This window comes from Salvia miltiorrhiza, chromosome 6, assembly GCF_028751815.1.
Source record: "Salvia miltiorrhiza cultivar Shanhuang (shh) chromosome 6, IMPLAD_Smil_shh, whole genome shotgun sequence".
Taxonomy (NCBI): domain Eukaryota; kingdom Viridiplantae; phylum Streptophyta; class Magnoliopsida; order Lamiales; family Lamiaceae; genus Salvia; species Salvia miltiorrhiza.
This window is the reverse complement of record NC_080392.1, coordinates 8,712,016-8,729,846: the sequence shown is the minus strand read 5'-3', so window position 1 is coordinate 8,729,846 and position 17,831 is coordinate 8,712,016. Positions and strand designations below refer to the sequence as shown.

The window sequence follows — 17,831 nt, the reverse complement described above, 5'->3', positions numbered from 1 at the left end:
AGGAATGGAATGAGTAGGCTGAACAGCAAGTTTGACAAAGGTTCAACAGGATGTGGTTGAATCGGTGAAGATTGAACTTGGACGTTGAGCCTATTTATAGGCAAAGTCTTAAATAGATCCGTTGGTGGAGATTGTCTTCAGGATCTTGCCGTTGTGAGATATCTTTCAATTCGAGCTTAAGTCTTCAATCTTCTGATCTCCTTGAGTCTAATAGACGTAAAGTCTTCTTTCTTGGAGATAGTGCTGCAGACCGATGTGACACAGCAGGAGAGGCTTTGTGTCAAGAAGGACGATCTCATATCTTCGGGATTTAAATGCTTTTGTCTTTTAGCATTAATTGTGCCAAGTACAACGGTTGACTACTTTAGCTTCTTGAGGAATGGACTAATACTTTTCCAAAATATCAGTCATGTTATATGTAGTCTTCAGTATCGTTTCTTTAGTCAGCCATGCTGATCATGTGTCTTCGATCTTCTGTTTCAGTTAAGCATCCTTCTTTCTTCAGTCTGGTGCCTTCAGTTAAGATCTTCAGTCTTTGCCGCTTCACTCTAAAGTCTAAACTAGTGAGGACTAAAACACTTAAGTCCATAAGAGAGAAACAAACTAGTACAACTTTCTGATATATGGTTTTGGTATCATCAAAACCAAGAGGTTGGATATATTTTTTTGTGTCCCAACAAACTATAAAATATTTAAAATATAATGTAATAAGTATGATATTTTAAAAATCGCGTGAAATTTATAAATTCAAATATATTTATATTTTTTATGCATTTTATTAAATTTATATCATTCATAGTTGCTCAACAATTTTCTTCATTTTTTGTTATGTCCAACTCTAAATCTTAATATTATAAATACATACACATAAGGAATAAGAATGTATAAATGCATTGTGAAAAGAAATAAAAACGGAATTAACGAATTCGATGTTTTGTTCGGAATCACGTACTATAATACTTAAATGCACAAGAACCAAAGTTATTATTACTAGTATAATCGTTGTAAATTCGTACTTAACACTTTGTTTCTTTTAATTTGATGTATACTTTCATTAAATTCCAGTCAATAATACATAAAACAATTTTAAAAATCTATATAATATATAAAAGAGAAATTTTTTCCCTCCAATTTTTCCTTCCATTTTTCTCTCTCTTCTTTCACTAAGTTTAACTATTTTTTCTTTAATTTTTTTCTAACTATCATCAAATTTAATACATGAAAAAATACTTAATATACTACATCTGAAATTTAAGTTCGTGAGAAGATCTTTAATACGGTATAAAAAATCATCAAAAATAAATTTAAAATGAAAAAATTATGAAAAAGTTAAAATTAAAAATATTTTATTTTTTCTCTCCTCCTTAACATTTTACAACTTTTTATTTATATTTCTTTATGAAAATATTAATTTATTCATTATGACACTTAATACTCTATAATAATAAAAATAATAATAACGTGTAATATCAATTTTTCATTATCAAATAATTTAAATTTATTTAATAATTATATTATTATACTTTATACAAAGTTGAAAATATGCGTTTCAAATTCAAGATTTTATTGAGTAATTGATGTGGATTATTTTATTATTAAAAATATTTTTTATTTGTTTATATTTTAATTTTATTTAATATTTTATTATTATTTAAACATGTCATGTCATTTTCATGCATTGCACAAATAGACATTCTAGTATAGAGAAAAAGAAGGAAATAAGAATTGATAATAATAAAGGTTCGGACTATTCGAACCATGAATCGACGGTTCGAAATAGAAACCAGTAGTTCACGGTTCAGACCGAAACTGTGGAATTCTTTACACAATTTGTTTTCGATTCCATATTTTAGAACCATGAACCGACAGTCCAATTCCAGTTCAAACCGGAACCATGACCGTGAATACCTTTACTACCAAATAGCTACTCTCTCCGTCTCAAGAGTGACACGGTTTTTACCGTGAATACCTTTGCTACCAAACAACTACTCCCTCCGTCTCAATTTTTAGTATCCATTTGAAAGTGACACGATTTTTAATAAAGTGATTGAGTGTTGTAAGTGGAATAAGGGTCTCACTCCCACCTTTTATGTGAGTGTTAAAATAATTAAAGTGGAGCAAAAGTGTCACCTACTTTAACTAAAAATAGATATGGATACCAAAATATAGAACCAAAAAAAGAAAGATGAATACTAAAAGTTGCGACAGATGGAGTAATTCATAATATCTACTCTATCCATTATGTAAAAATAGTCCTAGATGTGACACATATTTTAATAAAAATGATTAAATGTATTATGAGTGAAGAAAGAATCTCACCTTAAAGATAGTGTTAATAATGACAATTAATTGCAAGTAAGTGAAAAAAAGGTCCCATCATATGACAAAATATGTAAAATATGTAAATAAGTTAATATATGAAGGGTATCTATTGTGATTTGTGGAGTAATATCCATAAATAAAATATGACTATTTTTTGTGAATACTTCAAAAAGGAAAATTATGACTATTTTTACACAACAAGGGAGTATGTTTTAATCATATCTATCAAATACTAGGATACAATACTAATCTTATTTTATCTATGAATCTATAATATATATATTTTGAATTTGATCTATTTTGGCTAATCCTAAGAGGTCTACCGTACATGCCCTTGGGGTTTGAAAACCAAACCTATTACTATTAGGAGGATAGATGAGGCAATCTATGTAGATAAGGCTACTCTACTACCTTCTCAAGAATCCATAAACAGATATAATTCGATCTTTAATGCATAAAATCATTATTTACCTATTAAACTTGGCATGCTTACATGAATCTGTTAAATTACCACTGAAATCAAATACTAGATCATAGCTCGTTCTCTCTCTCTCTCTCACACACAAACACAATGAGCAGAATGAGTTCAAAGGGCTGCTCTGTGCTGGCGAGATAATATATAGACAAAATATGAACGGTAGCTGTAACTTTTGGCACCAGCAAAATAGTAAATAAACAATACTCTTCGATGACATGAACCCGAGTTTTTCACAAGGATAACTCAGCAAGGTTTATGCACATGGCCAGATGGCACAAATCAACGAACAGCTAAAGACTCTCAGACGACATGAATAGCTCCAGATTCCAGGCTCTCTCAGTCGGGTGATTTCAGCACAGTTATGCACAAGGCCAGCTAGCACAGATTAAATAACGGTGGAAACTCGACAGCGGGTTATTCAGAGGAATGAGATATCCAATATATCAGGCCACTGCAATCAGATTTTTCTAAGATCAGGATAATCAAGATTTGGTTCTATAAATGAGTTTTCATTTCAGCAGTCCCACTAGCTAGCAGTTGATTAATGCCTTTATATCACGTGCAGAAGGTCAAACAAGGCAAGAAAAACTCACCTGATTAACACAAACACGCATTGGAGAACACCTGCAACTCCAGTCCACGCTGAAGGACCAGTCTCCACCAGTGCGTCTTGTATCAAGAGTCCGACTGAAGCAGCTAACGAGACAAACGACACAACATATGCAATGAAAAGCCAGAGCTTCAACCTGTTGAGAATAAAAGTGAAGAAGCAAAGTTTCATTAACCAGAGAGGTAAGATGAGAGACATCATAACATATTTTCTTCAACTCAGTTCTTCCTCGTTTTCACAACTTGGTTCTTCATATATCCAAAGCCACTTCAATGAATTTTCCAACAATAGCAATACTAAACTACTTGGACAAATGAAATCCAATATCAAATCGTCGACTTACTAAGAATCTTAATATCGTCAAAACATGTTATGTCCTCAATTTATTCTCCCTCGCATTATTATCATCGAAACATTATGTCCTCAATTCCTCTCGCTAAGTCAAGCCAATTGAACTCATCAAGAATACATAAAATTATCATTAAGAAAACATAAAAGCTAAAAACTAAGTTTCTATTACATTTTTCAATAAAAGCTTCAGCCAATACTAACCAAACAACTCTACCAAGTTGCAAATTGCATGTTTGATCATCATGAATCGCAATCGTTCTTATAGGTCAACATAAAAATCTACTCTTTACACGCACAAAATCCATAACAAGAGGGGGGGAAATGAGAAACTGATATTAACCTCCATTCACCCTCATCGTATGGTGAGTAGTCAATATCCTCTTTCCTCACGCAATTGAACATCAAAGCAGACAGCGAAGCAAAAATCCCTAAAAAACACAAAAATAAAATAAAACACACATAATTAAACAAAAGAAAAAACATGAATTTGAGGCATAATTCAAAAGCAAATACCAGGCAGGTAGTGGACGAAAGGGACTTGAACGGAGCTGCACACGACGGCGTCCACCCAAAACCACCAGCCGGCGCCGAATACCGCGCCGGAGATTCCGGGTCCGAATATTGCCAAAAGCTCCGACAAATCCATTTATGTGCAACTACTGATTCCGAACGAGATGATTCTGATCGGTTTCGATCCGCCGATTGCCGGATGGAATCGAAACTACGCGGAATTGGGGCAAACTATGATGAATTGGATGATTTCTGAAACTAGGGTTTTGATTCAACTAATAATGGAGTCGATAAAAGTCCTTTCTTTTGCTTTGTTGTTACTCTAAACCGTGACTGATCAATTTACAACTGGCTTAAGCTTCAACTTATATATCTCTATATCTCTATTTGTAACAAAAATTAGGTAGCCGCCAAAAAAGTAAAATAAAAATTTGGTTAAATTATTTCGTTATAAATTTATGTATGATTATTTAATCATTAATTTATAAAATATATGAAAATACATTTTTTTTTATCAAAAAAAAAAATTCCGTCAATATAATGACATTGTTGCAATTATTACATTAATGGAAGATAAAACTTTACAAATAAAAAGAGGAGAGAATAAATATGAGAGGGGGAAAAAAAAAGTAGTACTAGTATAGTAGTATTAGTTTTGTATCACATTGTGATGATGATCCCCGAGTTTGTGAAGGATTTAACATGATCCTAAATTTAACATACATTTTTTTTTTTTTATCATAATCCTATATTTAACATACATTTTTTAACACAATTCATACATTTTTTTTTTCTTTTATCATGATCCCCGATCATGATCCTAGTTTTAACATATATTTTTGAGGTGGTCTTGGGTGCAATCGGTTGCACCGTGCAACCGAGTTGCACCCTCACTTATATCATGATCCGTACTCTAACTTGAATCCATATCATGATTCTAACCGTATAAATAATATTATTTGCAACCGAGTTGCACCCTCACTTAAATCATGATTCGTATCGTATAAATAATATTATTTTAGATGCGGGTCAACCCGATTGCACGGTGCAACTGGTTGCATCCAAGTTTTTGTGTACATTTTTTTATCTCTCTTCGCTTTCCGTTTTTAATAAATTATTTAATTTTCTATGTTTTTGTTAGACATCAACCTTTGTATATTTTTTTGCACACTTGTTAATATAATAATAGTCTTTAATGCAAATAAGGAGAAAAATATTATCTTGATTCATTAGTTTAAAGAATAAAATTTAAAAGGAATAATTTGTATTGATTTTAATATAAATGTGTAGATGAATAATTAGTTAGATATCCGTAACGATCATGTTAAAGCGTTCCAACAAATTGAATTTGATTTATTTAATTTTTAGTGATGTGTGTGTAAAAATTATTTATTTATCTTTTCTTAATTATATTTAATAATAGAATGATGTTTAATATATATATATATATATATATATATTATTTTTTAATTACTCCCTCCGTCCCATAAATAACTTCCTTTTTTCGCTTTTTGGGGCGTCCCCCAAATAATTTTCTCTTTTTTTCTTTTCATTTTTAGACAACTACCTCACCAATAATAATACTTTATTTATTCTTACTTTTCACTTTTCACCACTCTCAATACTAATTATAACACATTTTCACAATTTCCAATAATAATTATAACACTTTTTCTCTATTATTAATACACTTTATAACTCGTGTCGTCCCCAAAGAGGAAGCTATTTGTGGGACGGAAGGAGTATAAAATATGTCATGCCCCTAGTTTAGGGAAGAAATGAGAATATATTTTGTAAGGTTAATTTTTAATAGGGATATTTGCCGTAAAATACACAACTTTTAACAAATTTTGGTTTTTCTCATTACCTTTGAAATTTGAAAAAAAAAATACCATCTTTCAAATTTTCTGATTTTTCCCACGGATATGAAATAACCTAAACGGAAGCTGATTTTAGAGCTTTTGACTTAAATTTTTTGATACTTAAGTGTGAGGAATTTTCAATTCATAGATTTATGGGCTTTATTATGTCATTTTTATTATCTCTCACGCTTAGATATCAAAAAATCTAAGTCAAAAGCAGTAAACTTGCTTATATTTGAGTGTATTTCGTACCCGTGGAAAAAAGTTGGGATACGATTTATTCATCTCCTTCTTCTTCAAGTTTATCACAATAATTTTGTCATATCCAAGTATCTAACATCTTATCAATAAAAACAATCGATCCACCATTTTACAAAACTTGAAATAAACAAGCCTAAATTGATATATTTGCTCATTTGTATTATATCACTTATATTATTTATATAATAAATTGTGGTTGCTCCTATGGGACTCTGTTCTAAAATATCGTACAATTTGCCATACAGGGGAGTCCTATTCAAACTTCTTATGAAAAAATTATTAATATACTTCCATTTCTTCTGGTCTTGCTTTTTTTATCTTTCATTTCAATTTTGCATTTCAGCAAAGAGAAAAAATGAAGGAACGAAGAAAAGATGCATAGCAGCAGCAGATAAAATCTAGCAAAGCATAAAAAACAAGATATAAGAAACGTATAGTTGTGAGTCTTTGGTTCCTGGGACAATTTCCAATAAGAATGTATAAAACACATGGCTGAACACAAATCATAGTACTTAGCAACTACAATATTAGAAACCTGGTATAGGCATACACAACCCTCTGAACCTCATTGGGGGGCATAAAATATCATGTTGTAGAGTTGTAATGATATGAAAATCAATTCATTATGGATCCCCAAAGAAGCTGTGAAAGGCATGTCATCTACCAATAAAAACTAAACCAAATATATTTGTTAGAGTATGATACTCTATTATTTGGTTGTCATTTGTATAGTTTTGATCATTGATACCAATCGAGATACCAGAGGTGATATCGCGATGCAGATGATTTTTACTTAGAGATTCTCTTGCAAATAAGATTATATCTTGAGAATCTTTATTTCCTATTTTGAGTGATCTTCGAAGAGATCTTTGTATATCTATTGGATTGACTTGCAAGCTATCAAGTATGAGTCCTTATTCAAGAAGGAAAATTAGGGTTTCTCCTCTATGTAAGGCTGATCTCCTCCAGCAGCTAGGGTTGGCGTGTTTGAGCATTTATTCAAGCAGTTGGGGTGTGCAGCGAGGTTTTGAGCGTGAGAACATTATTGCTATGATCAAATGTTCTGGTATTTAGCTCTTTGCTTTTACGTTTGTTGAGTGCAAAAGTATTATTTTTGTTTATCTCATTTGAGAGTTGAATTTCGAGTTGTAAGGGAGTAAGTGTGTTCGTCGGGGTTCACACTTAGAAGGTTAGTGTTATCTAGCTTTTGACGTTTTACTAGTATTGAGATTTTGGAAAATTATAGAGGCATAGAAAGATTGAGTCTTGTGTAGGTCCTGCTGTAATTTAATCTCTCATAGTGAATCGTTTTCCCTGGGCGAGGCCCCCCAGACGTAGGTTGTTTAACCGAACTAAGTTACCAATTTCGTATGTCCGCGTTTATTGTTGTATCTGCTATCTGTTGTGTTTCAGTATCACGCTTGGTATCATCTTGGGTAGCTGAGAGTTTTATATGCACATTCGGACAGGTTGGTATTTCAATATTTATCCAAAACATGGCACATATGTGTGTGTTAAAGAACAACGGAACCAAACAGACATTTACATGGAAAACTTATAAGTGAAATTTTGTGGATACTTCATGTATCATGTTTTGGGTAAAAAGGGTTAATTTTTGCTGCGTCAACTAGGATTGCCCCATTAACATTGTCCTCATCCATTCATTGGACTAAAAAATCATTACTGTCTTAGCTCCAACCTTGGCCTCATCAAGAAAGAACTAATAATTATATATCTGGAAATAAGTAGAATAACCTATAAATATGTGGGGGCAAGAATTTCCCAGCAATCCTCAAAATAATAATAATTAATAAGAGAAATTACAGATTGATGTGCTCAAATATACCAAACAATACCGACTCATTTAGAAAAACCCAGAAATCTGATATTTATATCATGAAGAATTCGATATTCCTGGTTTATTTCCTGATCTCAGGAATCACTTGAGGAAAACTTGAAGAACAATTCAGAGAACAATTGCCGGAAGAAAAAGTGTATTGATGATAGCTTACCCTTTACAAACGACGAGTAGTCGCTATTTATAAGAGATACACAATAAGGCTAAAAGAGGTATTTCATTCTAATTCACATATACTTCTCATGCAAGAACGACTGTTTTAGTCACCAATCCATCATCGGATATTCTCTTCCGTAACTAACTTGTAGCTTTTGTCGAGCGTTCTATCATTTGGCTTTCCAGTGCTGGCCTCTAAATCACTTTGTACGGCGCTGAATCTTCCCATCTTATCTTTAGCTTGGAATGTTGTTTGACAATGTTCTCCTCGATTGCCTTCGATTTAGGACATGCTTGTTTCTTTTAACAATGCCGGTTCCGCTTTACCACATGATTGATGTTGATTTCACTTACTTCTCCCTTGACGGTGCTGGGAGATAGTGTTCAGTGTTGGTGATTTTATTCTCTTCCTGTTTTTCTCCATAGAGTACCTGTAATAATGCTACGCTCTAGGTGTTTCCAAAACTGGATTAGTCGTCTTAGCAATAATATCATCTAATGAAGCGGAGAAATAATAATAATAATTAATTCAAGATTACGTATTCAACGCTGATGCTGGGATTACTCCTCGTCAACAGTCACATTATTTAAAAAAAAATGATTTCTTTACCAAAAGTGTCATTTGAAATTGATTTTTTTTTTAATTAAGGCCCGTGCATAAAATGTGCCATACATCTTCGCCTTCAAGCCGAGTGCGAATGAAAGGGTCGGGCTTCGTGTCCCCGAGTGCGATAGCGGTGCGAGATGCAATGCGGGGCGGTTTGAGTCGAGCGTCCGTACCCCGATGCAGATGCTCTTTGTCTGTTGTGCACAAAATAGAGATAATTTGATTTTTTGTAATTTTCATATTTTTCAAAAAAAAATCTATTTTGATGCACAAAATGTTAATTGATAATAGTCATCATTATATGTGATTGATAATTTCTCTCACCAAGATGTTAATTGATAATACAATATTTAACATAATCATCGTTTCGTAATCATTGGATCTTGAAGATTTACGGTTGATGCATCATTTTGATGGATGAATGCATTATTTGGATTCGAATTTTAAACGGAACGGATTTTTTATTTATTTATTTAGTGGAGTTAATTGCACAGTTAATACAGTAACTTTACATGCCAATATAATTTTCTCATTTTTCATTTAAATTACGGTATTCGGTATAACCAACCCCTATTTAAAAAAAAAAATTGTTACACCTAAAGAAAGAAAAAACGCACTCACACTCTAGCCTTCTAAGTGACTCGAACCCTCAGCCTATTTGTTGGAGGAAAAGCGTCTTACCAACAGACTGCGCTTCATCGTCAGTATAACCATATATATAGGGAGTGGATCATGTAGATCCACCCCCTTATCCTAGTATATAGTATATAGCGGTCTTCCACATATTGCTGCCATGTAGCGCGCTCACGTGGCAGCAGCCTTCCAGGCCAACAACGCGGATGGGTAAAATGGTCATTTCGATTTATTTTTTTTAAATATATATTATATATTTATATACTGAAAATTCATTTTTTTCCCTGGGCCGTTGTCAAAATTATGCATATAATTGAACACCAATATACATAACTGTAAACACAAATATGCATGACGCTGGATAGAAATATGCATGGAAAGTATCAGTGTGTGTCCCGTCAAGTAACCAACAGTGAGAGCTACCTGACGGTGTCGCATAGTATTATGCATATAGTTCAACACGAATATGCATAAAGAAAAACATAAATATGCATAACATTACACACAAATATGTATAGCATTTTTAGACAACGAGAGACACCAGATGGTTTGCATACTGATACTTTCTCATGCATATTTCTATCAAACGTCATGCATATCTGGGTTTATCTTTATGCAATAATTTTGACAACGGCCGCGAAAAAAAAAATGGATTTTCGATTTAAAAAAAATCAAAATTAAAAAAAAATTAAATTGAAATAACCATTTTACCCCTCTGTGTTTTAGGCCTTGGAAGGCTTTGGAAGCCCTTGGGAGGCCCCATTGTGTGGTCCAAAATTGGACCTATTTACTATGGGAGGAGTGGATACTACATTATCCCAGCCACCCCTATATATATATATATATATATATATATATATATATATATATATATATATATATTATATGACAATTTTTATTTAAAATAAAAATAAAAAATTATTTTTAGCCATTTGATAATAAAGATTTATGAATAATTGATTATTTTAATGGATGAATGTAATATCTGAGAGCAAAAGTTCCCTTTTTTTTTTTTCATAAATGTTTATGTATGAGTGTGCGGCTTGGTTCTCCATCTCAATTTTCATACTTGATTTAATACCGCAAAGATCATCCTTTCAATCATTTTCTAAAAACAAGTATCAATTTCTACTAAAAACAAAGAAACAAACAAAAAAGCAAACAAACAATAAAAGAAAAACATAAACAAAAACATCTCATCATAACGGCAGCATCAACTCTCACTTCACCTTAAATCAATAAGTGCATCCAAAATCCATTAATATTCTGAAAAAGTTTTAATACCGACTTGCAATAATGTATGGATACATGTATATATGGATATATTCTAGAGTTATAGAGAGGCTACAACCAAAGGCTGGAAGACCTTTCTGCACGATTCGCAGCAACTGCATATATACATAGCAAACTCACTTAAGTTTTTCATACATTTTACTAGGATCTCAACATTCAATTCAATTTAGAAACAAGTGATCAAGTAGATGAATGTAACTGCAAAAAGCATCATCACTTGTAAGGTTTAATATCAAACCTAAGGATTCAACCAGAAAATCCCTGATCAGTTGAAAATTCAGTAAAACCAAGATGCTTTGATTCAAAGTTCTAACTTGCAGATGCACTTCAATTAGTTAACACTTTCACATTCCTCATCCACCGAAGCAAAGCACAACCATCACAACGGATGCCGGTTTCTGCAGAGAGCTTCGTGTCATTTCGGATTGCTATATATTCACTTCAGCAAGTATAAAACTGTCCCAGCATGAGAAACTATACTTGAAAAATGTTGCCATGGCTGAGGGCCATCAAGCGTATGAATCGAGCATCTTAGATTGAAGAACATAATCAAGTTAGACTCGAGAATTATTGATACGATGACACCAAAAAATTTGAATTATCTTCTATATAGGCAGAGCACATTATGCACAATATTCACCTTATTTCATAAGCTTAAAGCATAACCTAAGCCACATATCTCTCTCTTGGCAAAACTCCATTGTATCATCTGAATCACCAGCCATGTCCCATCAAGAATACTACTCATCAGCGTACATGGCATAATTCGCCACTCTGGCACCGGATTACAACCTAACCACTTCATTGAGCACGAGAAACAACTAATGATCTCAATGGCTAGGTAGAAGAACTTTCAAGGGAAAAGACTCTGTTCCATTATTTCGAGCTCCATCAATGTTCAAAATGCTCGTAACCAAGTTGTATATCTGAACATTCTCAAATGAAGGGACCTTCCTCCCCCTACCAAATCGAGGTCCATGAGCAATGAAAACACTCCTCATGGAGAAGATTGCATTGTCATATCCATGTGATCCTCCACATTCTTGCCTCTTTAACCTCGTCTGCTCCACCTTAAACCCCTCATCCACCAAGCCTATAACCGGAGGGATACGATCACTATCCGCATAATGCAGCCTCCTAGGCAGATCCTCCTTGACATAAACCCTCAAATACTCACCATTCACTACACTCCCCGACTTGAGAGCCTCATTCATCTTCGCCACAACTTCCTTAGGCGAATAGCCAGATGGTGGGCGGATGGCAAGCAGCGGGCTATACGACTGAATCCAGTCCTTGGGTATCCCAAGATCATCTAGATATATCAGCTTCTTATCACAAGTCCCAACCATCCCATGATCACCAACCAAAATGATACTCACATCCTCAAAAACACCCCTCTTTTCTAAACCACTAATCAACCTCCCAATCATGCTATCAACCCTCGCAATCGCCTCCGTTATCTTTGGATCATCGGAGCCAACCTTATGGCCTCGATGATCGGGATCCTCGAAATACAATGTCATAAACGAAGGAATCTCATTACTGTTCAAATCAAAGTATCTCAAAACAGTATCAACTCTCTCTTCATAAGGCACAGAGCTATTATAAACCATGCAGTATTCAGTAGAGCAGTTCCAAGAGCCCTTCACTACCTCAGAGCCAGGCCAGAAATAAGTAGAGGCTTTCAAGCCGCGATTCGCCAGCGTCTCCCACAGCGGCTCACCGAGCCACCACTTGGGCTCGTGGCTAGCCATTGTGAAGAAGTCGCCGGTGGCGGGATCGGTGAAGAAATTGTTCACAATTCCGTGATAAGCAGGGTACAAGCCTGTGACAATGGAGTAATGATTGGGGAAAGTAAGAGTTGGAAACACGGGAATCAAACCTAGGTCAGCTTCAGTCCCATTCTCGATCAATCTACGGATGTGGGGAGTGTCGGTCTTGAATTGGTATCCGAATCTGAATCCATCCATTGAAATCAGTAAGACGACGGGGCTCTTGAGCTTCGCGAGCGGCCTCGCCACCTCCCGCGGCGGATTAGAGGCGGAGCGGAAGAAGAGGAAGGCGAAGGCGGCTGCGGCGGCGAGGGCAATGCAGGTGGAGAGGAGGAGGGAGATGAAGATGAGGGTGATGGCAGCCGGTTTAGGGTTTGAATTTGAGGGGCAAGAGTCTGAGAAGAAGGGTGGTAGAAGAGCGGCGGTGGCGGCGCTGGGATGATCGTCTTCTTCATTTGCGGGAATGGGCACTGAATCGTTGGGTTTTGGAGTGAGTATCGGTACCATTTCGGATTGATATTTGCAGAAATGGAAGCTTTTTGGAGATCGAAATTTGGGATTTGAGGATATGGAAAAGTGGAGAAAAATGGTGAATCAGAAATGAGGGGAGGATGAGAGATATGAGATGAAGGTGGTTGAGATGAAGGTGTCACAGAAGAAGGTGGAGAGGTAACTTGACGTCCAAACCAAGGAAGTTTGTTGGAGACGAGAAGGCCATCTTTTCACAGTTACTTGGGTTTGATACATCCTCTTCACTTACTTACTCTCAAAATTCAATTTCTAATGGAAGTTTATGCTTAAATACTACGTCCATCGGGGCCATGCACATTCAAATTGAAAAACTAAATACATATTTCAAATAAATAAATACAAAATATGATTTAATAAATAAAATATCAATTACTCAATAAAATTCCAAACTTAAAAACGTAATTTTCAACTATGTATAAAATGTTATGATAATTACAGTTATTAAATAATTTTAAATTATTAATACTATCTCTCTTTCCCTAAAAAAAATAAATAAAATCATTTTAAATTATTTGATAATGAAAATTAATATACACATTATTATTATAGAGTATTCCACATTATAATAAATAAATATATATTTTCATACACAAGCATAAATAAAAAAGTTGTAAAATTTTAACAAAGAGAAAGAAAATAAAATATTTTAAAATTTTAATAGCAACATATTCGTCTTGAAATGCATTTTTGATGATTTTTATACCATATTAAAGATCTTGTTATTAACTTAAACTTAAGATGCATATTGAATATTTCTTCATAAATCAAATTTGAGAAAAGAATTAAAATTATAACAAAAGAGAGAGAGAAAAAAATAATGAAAAAAAATGACTGAAGAAGATAGAGAAAAAATGGAGGGAGAAACCTCTTTATATTATTATATATAGAAATATAGATTATAGGATACATGTAATTTCAAATCTTAGTTAGTAGCACTATCAATTATATTTGAGATTATTGAAAATATGTTTTTAATATTAAATTAACAGTTATGTATCTTACAAAATTGTATCCTGAATTTATTTTTTGGTTTTGAAATATTAATGTGCACTCAGTGTGAAAAAAACGAAAAAGCTAAATATTGACAAATTTTCAATAATGTTATTTTCCCTCCAAAAGACATTCACAATTGTCCAATAAATATCCCATTATAATCTATATAATATATAAAAGAGGAGTTTTCTCCCTTCATTTTTTTTCTCTCCATTTTTTATCTCTCTTCTCCCATCAATTTTTTATTATGTTTTTCTCTTTTTTTATATAATTTTAATTCTTTTCTAAACATTGTCAAATTTAATTTATAAAAAAACATTCAATGTGCATCTTAAGTTTAAGTTCGTCAGAAGATCTTTAATATGGTATAAAAATTATCAAAAATTAATTTAAAATGATTCGGTTATTAAAATTTTAAAATATTTTCATTATCAAATAATTTAAAATAATTTAATAACTATAATTATCATTACACTTTATACATAATTGAAAATTCCGTTTTTAAATTCGAAATTTTATTGAGTAATTAGTATTTTATTTTTAAACCATATTTTACATTTGTTATATTTTGTTTCTGTTTATTATTTATATTTATTTATTTAAACATATCATTTAATTTCGATTTCATCGTGCATCGCACGGATTGTCGTACTAGTTATCCAATAAACTTTCAATTAAATATTATACAATCATATTCTTACTGTTTATAATATATTAATAATTAATACTATGTCAATATTTATATACAAGTAAAGTTGACTAAACAATTACAAATTCTAAGTTCAACTATTATATATTGAAAAAAAAATCGATTTGCTTGCAGTTGAATTTGAAGCATGGATGATGGATCCGACTCTGTTTGATTTAACCGAAAAAATCAATTGCATTCTGGCATTGGGCCGAATATTCACCGCTAAATGGGTGCGCATAGTCTGTATCTGGTAAGAGAGAGAGGAGAGGCTGCATTTGCTATTATGGAATTGAAGGAAAATTTGGGCCTAAGTTAATATTTCAGAAGTGGGCGTGAGTTTCGTGAAATTTGGAAAATTAAAATTTAATTTCTTGATTTAAAATTAAACAACGTCATTTACAGCTAAAAACAACGTCGTCGTTTCATGTGATTTAAAACTAAACAACGTCATTTATAGCTAAAAATAACGTCGTCGTTTCATGTACCGGACGATTAAATAAGTGGCACACTTTCGGCTGTCACATAGAATCCACATCAGCATCAAATTGGGAGAAGTTCAATCTTAAGGAAAAATTGAAATACTTGCAAAGTTCTATATTAAATATGTAGATTTCAAAGTTCACGTGCAGAATAAAAAAGTGACTAAAGTTTGTGTATTTTGGTGCAATTAACCCTTTAGTTTATCTTATTCATAATGCCATTTTTTAAAAATAGTATATGATCTCTATGCATTATATTTTTAATTTCATTGTCTATTTTTGTTTTATTGTGCCTTTAAAAATGGGGCAGAAAATATAAGTTTTGCCGAACAATTTGTACTAGTTTACAATGAGTCGATAAAAGTAGCTCGACCCATTTATATTCACCATCCAACCAATGCATACATTAGCTAGACGACCACATTACTAAGCTTTATAACTAGCAACAAGAGGTAATTCTTTTATTTATATTTTTTTAAGGTAAAAGAAAAAGAAATTGTGTGATTTACTCTCTTGTAATAAAGATAGTTTTCATAATTTGGAGAACCCTTTTGGATAAATATCAATTTTTGACCCATTGTTTAGATATTTTTTTAAAAATATTTCACCATAAAGCATAATTATAAAATAATACCCATCGTTTTGTTTTTTTTCTTATTTATGGCCCACAAAAAAATCCGACAACTAGTATATGACGTGTTCCGACCAAGTGCCATGTGAATAGTACACGCAAAATTTAAAATAAAAAAAGAAAAAAAAACTTATAAAAATTCACGTATTTCAGCTGAAAAATAGTTTCTTTCTCCCAAAAAAGCGCTTCTTCTTCCTCTCATTCCCCCCTCATTCAACCCACCACCATCTCCTTCCCCCCCCCTCAAAGGTGCCATCTTCTCTTTCTGATTCCTCCCTCCCCCGTCATCTCCTTCGCCGTCGATTCTAGATGTCATGTATTTAAGTGAGAAATTTTTGAATCCTTGAATCTAGGGGTGAGCAAACCCAAACCGAACCCGCCGAACTCATCCGAATCGACGGGTTCGGTCCGGATCGAACCGGCCCAGCATACCTAGGCAGTCCGGTCCGGTCCGGGTCCAATTTATAGGACCGGAAATATTTCGAGTCGGTCCGGGTCTGGACCCGCTCGAACTCGTCGAACCCGGACCAACCCATACATTTATAAAATATAATTATTTAAATTATATATTTAATATTTATAATAATATTAATAAATTTTAATACCTTAATCCTTATTATTCCCTAGAAATTTCATCCCTACCGGTAATGTATTAAATTTATATACTTAATATTTATAATAATAGTAATAAAATTAAGTGAAAAATTGAAGAAAAAAAATTACATTATTGACGGGTCGGACCCGGACCAAATCAGACCGGTTGTTCAGGTTCGGTCCAGTCCCGAATCGATCCATACTTAGAATTCGGTTCGGATCGGTCCAATATTTTAAAAAATTTGATCCATCAAATTCGACGGGTCAATCCGAGTCGATCTGAGCCCGACCCGCTGCTTAGCCCTACTTGAATCATAAAGAAAATTTTGAATCCATTGAATCATGCCAATCATGTAAAAGCATGTATTTAGTGAAACAAACCTTGCCATTTATTTAGTGGAATCCATACTGAATAGATTTTAGAGTTGTTACAGAAGCATCAATGGCTTTCAACATTTTAATCTGCTACAGTAATGTTTATGAGTATATACATTATTTTATGTGCTTCAAAAGCACGTATGACTATTAATTATGAGTTGCTACTAAAGAATCTATACAACATATATGTTTATCAAGCTGCATAAGCATCTATGACTTTCACTACAAAAAAAATTATCGAAAATCGACGGAAAGTAATTCGTCAGTGGAACAACAGCGAAACTCCGAGGCGATTTTTTTTTTTAATTTACCGACGAAACTTTCCGTCGGTAATGATTTCGTCAATAAATATTATTTTTTTATTATTTATTTTATTTTAAATTATTTTTAAAATTATTATCAACGGAAAAAAGTCCATCGGTAAATATTATTTTTCAACCCTAACCCCAAATGTTCGGGTTTCGAACTAGCACATCGAGCTAGTTGGACTCAAAAATTTATTTTAAAAAAATTAATTACTTCATCTGTTCCTCAAACATCTTCCTCTTTTTCCATTTTGGTCCGTCCCAAAACATCTTTCTAATCTATTTTTGGAAATAATGCGTGGACAAGTCACCAGGATTTTGAGAAGGTGGTGGAGGAATCATGGAAAAGAAGTGGTATCACAGGGTGGAATGGCTTTGTGTTTAAAGAGAAAATGAAGAGACTCAAAAGAGATCTCAAGACGTGGAATGCCTCGACTTTTGGTAGGATTGAGACCAATATTAGAGAAACGAAAGAGGAAATACAATTGTGGGATGCTTTAGATGACACAATGGGTT

The 17,831-nt window shown here is 33.2% G+C and overlaps 2 protein-coding genes across 2 annotated transcripts; both read right to left on the bottom strand.

Annotated features, from left to right (window-relative positions):
• Positions 1-2,903: 2,903 nt before the first annotated feature.
• LOC130988452 (uncharacterized) lies at positions 2,904-4,679 on the bottom strand. Its single transcript, XM_057912309.1, has 4 exons — positions 4,275-4,679; positions 4,102-4,189; positions 3,394-3,546; positions 2,904-3,251 (listed from the first exon to the last, which is right to left on the bottom strand). The coding sequence occupies exons 1-4, from the start codon at positions 4,405-4,407 to the stop codon at positions 3,215-3,217; spliced, it is 411 nt and encodes a 136-aa protein (XP_057768292.1). The 5' UTR covers positions 4,408-4,679; the 3' UTR covers positions 2,904-3,214.
• Positions 4,680-10,872: 6,193 nt separating this feature from the next.
• Positions 10,873-13,479, bottom strand: LOC130988451 (uncharacterized). Its single transcript, XM_057912308.1, has 2 exons — positions 11,582-13,479; positions 10,873-11,471 (listed from the first exon to the last, which is right to left on the bottom strand). Exon 1 carries the CDS (start codon positions 13,218-13,220, stop codon positions 11,772-11,774), a length of 1,449 nt encoding a protein of 482 aa, XP_057768291.1. The 5' UTR covers positions 13,221-13,479; the 3' UTR covers positions 10,873-11,471; positions 11,582-11,771.
• Positions 13,480-17,831: the final 4,352 nt, after the last annotated feature.

Excerpts from the sequence above, each read along its gene's own strand:
- LOC130988452 (XM_057912309.1), bottom strand. The coding sequence starts at position 4,407 with ATGGATTTGTCGGAGCTTTTGGCAATATTCGGACCCGGAATCTCCGGC. Across the intron at positions 3,547-4,101 it reads TACGATGAGGGTGAATGGAG|GTTGAAGCTCTGGCTTTTCA; the intron begins GTTAATATCAGT and ends TATTCTCAACAG. Across the intron at positions 3,252-3,393 it reads TGCGTGTTTGTGTTAATCAG|TGGCCTGATATATTGGATAT; the intron begins GTGAGTTTTTCT and ends ATCTGATTGCAG.
- LOC130988451 (XM_057912308.1), bottom strand. The coding sequence starts at position 13,220 with ATGGTACCGATACTCACTCCAAAACCCAACGATTCAGTGCCCATTCCC.